Source organism: Cryptomeria japonica, chromosome 7 (genome assembly GCF_030272615.1).
Source record: "Cryptomeria japonica chromosome 7, Sugi_1.0, whole genome shotgun sequence".
NCBI lineage: Eukaryota > Viridiplantae > Streptophyta > Pinopsida > Cupressales > Cupressaceae > Cryptomeria > Cryptomeria japonica.
Genome location: NC_081411.1, coordinates 16,838,067 through 16,844,424, shown reverse-complemented (window position 1 = coordinate 16,844,424; position 6,358 = coordinate 16,838,067). Strand labels below are relative to the sequence as shown.

Sequence of the window (6,358 nt, the reverse complement as noted above, 5' to 3'; positions counted from 1 at the left end):
TATGGCTAAATAAAAATCACATAAAAATGGTGACCAGTATTAAATGCTTATTTTATTCCGAGCTTTAACCGGGAAAACTGAAAAATTGACTTGTTATTGCCCAAAAGGGTTTTACCAACACTAAATCTCCATTCTTGTTGACTGCAATTGCCATTCATGATCAATCCCACAAATAACAACACTAAATCTTCAGTCCAGTTGACTGCCACTGCCTTCCATGATGAATCACAAAGATAAATGGCACTAGAGCTCCATTCTAGTTGACTGCATGTACTTTGACAAATTGATAATTAGTAATTGTTTTACAGCTTGAGTAGGAGAAGAATAATCTTCAGTTTAATCGACTGCCACTGCCTTCCATGATCAATCACAAAGATAAATGGCACGAGATCTCCATTCTAGTTGACAGCATGTACTTTGACAAAATCGATAATTTGTAATTGTTTTGCATGATGAGAAGGAGAAGAATAAAAGTTGCATAATACCCGTGTGCTAAGTGTTATAATCTTGAAAATGTACTAGAACAAATTATCGAAGCATACAAATAGAACTTTGTTTTGACCTTACAAATTTAGTGAAGCAAAAGTTGTTATGGATCATATAATGAGAATTACAATTTAAATTAATTCCCTCAACGACTCTATTATGTGAGCAATATGCCACTGATTCCATACACCTACTTAAAAATATACTCATCAAAACAGATGACACCACTTTCAGCTCAGCTACAGATATGCTAGACAAGTAGGCAACCAAGCATATATCAAAACAACAGCAACAGAACTGTTAAAATGTAAAATAGCCTTATATTATAAATGAAAACTTTGAATGGAAGCATGGGCGCTACAATGCAAATATTCTCAGAATAATATTTGACATCTCAAGAGATTATTTTCTAGTTAAGCCAAGCATGATTGATTGCATGTCAAAGTCATCAAATCAACGCTTATTGTCATCTTCAACATTAGAGGAACTATGTGGTCATCACCATCACACCAAAGTGTGCTTACTTATTTGAACAAGAAAGAAAAGTAGTACAGTTGCTTCTAAGCCTGACCACCTCCATATAATTAGGTGAATACCAACTCAAACTTCTGCTTCTTCCTCCACCGTCTATGCCCTTCCATTACTGCTTATATAATAAATAGCAGGTTACTTATTTTTCTCAATATCAAGGTTCTGTCACTCCTTGCCATCAGCAGCACGAAGGGAACCAAGTTGAACAGGGGCTTGAGTACCAACCACCTTAGAAGATTCATAGATGGAAAGATCAATGCCCTGAGCCGTTTCCTTCTCAATTTGTTCCTTGATCCAGAAGTATGTGATCCTAAGGCCATCCTGTCAATACAAATAGCAAGCATTAACTGCATTTTCTAATAGTTTATACCCGCAAGTTGCTTTGTTGCATATCAAACCAATCTAAAAATTTATTTGCTTGATTAATCTATAACTTTACCTTCAGTCTCATAGTTGGAGCCCATCCCAGCTTTTCCTTTATCAATGTATTGTCAGAATTCCGACCACGCACTCCCTCTGGACCAGGAATGTGATGAATTGGTAATGCTTTGTCCTCAAAACTAAGAACCATATCAGCCATCTCATTCATGCTAACCATTTCATCACTACCAATATTCACCGGCTCTCTGAAGTCTGATTTTGTCAACCTGGAAAATATGCCACCAAGAAAGATTTCACAATCATTTAGAACAAAGGAAATGTCTGATATCACAAATTCAGAACAATGGGTCCAATACTCGTGTTGAAAGAAGGATGACTCAGGTACCTCAATACACCCTCAACACATTCATCAATGAATGTAAATGACCGTGTTTGCTTGCCATCACCCCACATCTCAAATGTATGAGTGGATGTTAGTGTCTTCCTGCAAAAAGCAGCAGGTGCTTTCTCACGTCCACCTGTTAGCAAGGTAACCACGATAAAGAGCATTATTCCACAATCCATCATAGTTAACACAACCATCAAAGTTAGTCACTTCCATAACTCACCCTTCCATGTGCCAAAGGGACCATAAATGTTGTGGAAACGCCCAATCCTACATTCAATACCAAAGTCCTTGGTGTAGTGTTTGCATAATTCTTCAGTGGCAAGCTTTTCCAAGCCATAGGCATCTTGAGGCTAGAAACCAACAGATCCAACAGTTAGTAAACAGCTTCACACGAATTCAGCTATAAATTACAAATTATATTAAAACTAGTGCATCAAGGAATCACTATTCAGAAAGCCTGATACATCTAGCCAATATAGGACACTAATTAGAAAATCAGTTCCTACGAGATTACATCACTGTTCCTGATTCCAGAGGCCTTGTTGTCTGTGAGTTCAAAATTCGGTATAATGTAGCCTTGCAGAAAATCAAGTTGCTGAACTTCCTTGATTCTCCTGTCCGACGGAGGTGTAATGAGTTGGCTACTTTCAACAATAAGAATTACTATTATTGCATGGGGAGGAGGAGCACTCCCCAATAATTTCATCTAATAATAAACAAACCATAGAGGTCTTGATGCACTGTTCAAAGTAGGGGTAAAAAATATAAAATTGGGCACAGTCCTGTCCTGTTGAGATGGCTCGCTACTATTAATCATTTGCTGAAAATGGAGTTGTTGACCTTCCTTGATTGGGCAGCCTAATGTCTTGTGAAGAGTTCCGTTACCATGTAGGACAAGAATTACTATAGTGAGGGAGGGAGGCGCCATCCTCAATATTTTCACCCAGCGATAGAAAAAAAACAGTGAAGACCCTGATTTCTTGTTAAAAAACAATAAATTAAAATCAGGACCTGCCTTGCTGCAGTGGCTCACTAACATTCACTATTTAGATTGACAAATGAGTAAGGAGTAAAGACACAGTCAAAAACCACTGAGCATCTATGCCTGTCATCAATTCTACCTTGTTCTCTACATATATTCCAGTTCTAAAACCTTGTAATGCATTCTCTATACAGATTCCAGTCCGAAAGCCTTGGACTTCTGGTCCAAAATTTTGCATGGCACAACTTCAATCAATATTACTCGCATGTAACAAATTGCAATAGACTACATACCTCAGCTGGCCAAGCATCAGACTCCTTCAAGCTCACGTTTGTCTCCAATTGCTTAAACTCTGGGTAGATGCATGCACTTGAAGCATAGAAAAACCTGCAAAACAGTCCAATCTTATCAAAGAGAGTTTAAAATTTGAATAATTTTGGAAGATTTCAACTTCAGAGATCAGCATTAATCAAAGATAATTGTACCCACAACTTCACACAGCTCAGAGATCAGCCTTAGTTGAAGATAAATGCACCCTCAAATTCACACAAAATCATACAAATAAGATTATTCAAATTCTAACGCTTTTGATTTTACCCAGTCTAAAGCTGTTTACTAATTTCTTGTACAATGGTTACATTTCACTTCATGATAGAGTAACAACAATAGCAAAGAAATGAGAGAACAGAAAACGTAAAACAACAATAGCAAGAAGAAAAGAACAAACAAAGTCAATTGACTCAGTTTGGCTGTTGTAAAGCCTGCTAGGGTTCCACTCCAGTGTAATGCTAGGTCTTGATGAGTAAAAGGGGTGAAGCTGGGTGTAGAATAAGGCAGATTTAGCCATAAGAAAGTATGGTTATCCTTGCAGCCCCTTAGTAGATTGTTTCAATAAAGGCGTCCCATCAAATTCAGACAGACAGAACAGTCCATATTGAAATAGAACAATTTCCAAAGAAAACCAAGACCTTACCTCTTCACACCATTGATTCGAGCAGCTTCAAGCATGTTAAAGCTGATCATGGTGTTGTTGTACATGATAACAGAGTGATTGGACTGAATAAATCCCATGCCGCCCATATCAGCAGCTAAGTTGAAAACATGATCAACACCCTTCGTAACAGCCAAACAATTATCCATAACTCTGAGATCCACCAGATGGAATTCATCGCAGAACATATCCTCGCTCATGTGCTCATTCCTCTTCCAGTCAGAGGCTATAATGTAGTGACCCTCAGTCTTCAACCTCCTGGCAATATGGGATGCAATGAACCCTCCTGCTCCGGTGATAGAAATCTTCAACTTTTCATCAGGCCAGTACAACTCTCTCTCCAGATCTTTGTAGGTGTACGCCCCATAAGCCACTCCATCAGTTCCAGCGCTGCCCATGATATTGGTCGACGAGATAAAGCAGATGCAGAACAACTCTGCAATAACAGAAAGGATAGCTAGAGTAAGACATCACTCTATTAAAGTGGACTTATAATAGTTCTAAAGACAGATCAAGTGAGAATGTGACAGAAACATATCCATCCAGCTAAATGAGGAGGAAATGATGTAGAATTATTTCAAAGATAAATAAATCAGATATAGTAGAGTACCACAGAGACCAAAATTGATCAACAGGATACAGAGCACCCAAGTATTCGAGACAAAAGTACTCAAAATCAGCTCTATGCGGATACTAGGGCAAAACCTAAGGTAGGTATACCCTAACAGTAAGTCTCCAGGATCTATAAATTCATTGAGCCAGGTGGGCAAGAAAGAACCCACTATAGAACTTACCCAAAGCGAAACGAGCTGAAAAACACCCCTGTGATTATAAAGTACCAATTGTTACTCATCGGTTTCAATGACAAGAGAAGATGCTAAAAGTGACAAGCATAAGTTAAATATGTCATTGACAGAGAAACCCAATCCTGGGTAGCCATTTACCAAATTTACAAAAACTCGCCCTTGAAACCAGGACTGTAACCATTTTTGCTTAGGACCCAATTATCAAAGGTTACTTGAAACTGCTATAATTCAGAGAAATTTACCTCTACAACCAAGATTTAAATAAGAAATTTTTATTGTTTTTAACAGATGTTTGTACTTATAACACTAGTCATCATTTTCTGCACAGTACTGAAATTCCAATCATACGAGGAAGGAAAAACTCCGAAACCCATCCCTACAGTCAAAATACTCCGATGCATGTCACCAATAGAAGGAACAGATAAGAAATGCTAAAAAACAGGCAAGTAAAGCCCAAATCAGCTTTAGTTTAAACGAAACCCTACACCAAGCAGCTTAATTCAACGAAACTCACTACTAAGAGAAAGCAAAGAGATCACAATACAAAACAGAAAGACGAAGAAACAGAAATGAAAAATGAATTTAGCTAACTGGCACTGAGCTACCAAAAATTACTCAAAAACCCACCTCTGAATACAAGTAAAACGCATTTGGGTCTAAGAGTAATATGGAATGAACTGAAGAAAATTAGTTAAACCTTAAACCCACCTCCGAATCCAAGTTAAAAACGTAGAGAATCACGACTCGGTAACTTATATCTACAATAACATGCTATCAGTCAAGGAAATCTCATCCTCACAAAGGAAAGGGAGAAAATATGCAGAGACTCATGCATAAGCTCCCTTTGAACAGACCCAAAAGAAGCCCAAACCATAATACCCAGAACCATGCAATGATTTCTTGTGAGCATGTAGTCTTAACCAACGGTTGAATTCAAGCATTAGCACTGTGCTGAATGAAAAATCTACAGAAGTGCAGAGACCACAATCCAAGATACAGACCTTGAATGAAGAAGAATCCTCAATGCCTGTTGAAGAAGTCACATATTCTGCTCATTGCACATCCCATAATATAGGCCTCTCCATTTTGATCTCATTGGTGGCCAGCATAGATTTAATGGGCAAATAATATTAAATAAATATTAAAAACAATTAAACTTAGATTTGGGATTAAACATGCAATAGGAGCTTAATTTTGATTAGAAAAATTGAGGGGATAAACATAATAGATTGTAAAAATCTGATGTCATTAATAGGTGATCAATTTAAAACCCTGGATTGGAGTTCAATTTAGTTTTTATTTTGATTTTTTTAATCAGTTTTTGTCTAGGTAGCTATTTTGTGTGGATTTGAAGCAGCCAGGCCCACATCAAACACTTGGATGCGAATGCTATGACAAGACAATGATAGGCTATGGCTATTGCCAGTGCAACAAAATTACAATTAATAACATACATTTCCTTGTAATTATGTCCAAGAAATTGGAGGCCACGTGTACAAGTTATGTATCTCTTGTGTTCTGACTAGAATTCTAGTTACATTCTAAAAGGAATTTGGTATTAGAATATTCTAGGGATCGTTGGTGTATCAATAGGAGCCCTAGGGATAGGTATTTTTATTAAAAAATAAATAAAACATTTTATTTTCAAAAAAGGTCATTTTCAAGGTATATAAACTACATACGAAAATTTTGATTTTTTTTTTTTTTTGAGGATGTCATGGAAAATGGGTTCTTTTTTGGGGGATGTCATGAAAAATGGGTTCTTTTTTGAGGTATGTGAATTTTTTTTTAAA

The 6,358-nt window shown here is 37.1% G+C and overlaps 1 protein-coding gene across 2 annotated transcripts; it reads right to left on the bottom strand.

Moving 5' to 3' along the window:
- Positions 1-786: 786 nt before the first annotated feature.
- Positions 787-5,713, bottom strand: LOC131053767 (GDP-mannose 3,5-epimerase 1). Of its 2 annotated transcripts, none has more exons than XM_057988409.2 (7): positions 5,567-5,713; positions 3,742-4,195; positions 3,062-3,155; positions 2,007-2,136; positions 1,784-1,916; positions 1,457-1,664; positions 787-1,338 (listed from the first exon to the last, which is right to left on the bottom strand). In XM_057988409.2, the coding sequence occupies exons 2-7, from the start codon at positions 4,155-4,157 to the stop codon at positions 1,183-1,185; spliced, it is 1,137 nt and encodes a 378-aa protein (XP_057844392.2). In that variant the 5' UTR covers positions 4,158-4,195; positions 5,567-5,713; the 3' UTR covers positions 787-1,182. The 2 variants fall into 2 exon arrangements, with proteins under 2 accessions (XP_057844392.2, XP_057844393.2); XM_057988410.2 differs by having other exon boundaries at positions 5,274-5,603.
- Positions 5,714-6,358: the final 645 nt, after the last annotated feature.

Bases quoted from the DNA above. Each gene is read 5' to 3' on its own strand.
- LOC131053767 (XM_057988409.2), bottom strand. From the start codon at position 4,157: ATGGGCAGCGCTGGAACTGATGGAGTGGCTTATGGGGCGTACACCTAC. The intron at 2,137-3,061 runs GTATGTAGTCTA...GTTGGTTTCTAG, and splicing joins CTGATGCTTGGCCAGCTGAG to CCTCAAGATGCCTATGGCTT. The intron at 1,665-1,783 runs GTACCTGAGTCA...CATATTTTCCAG, and splicing joins TGTGTTGAGGGTGTATTGAG to GTTGACAAAATCAGACTTCA.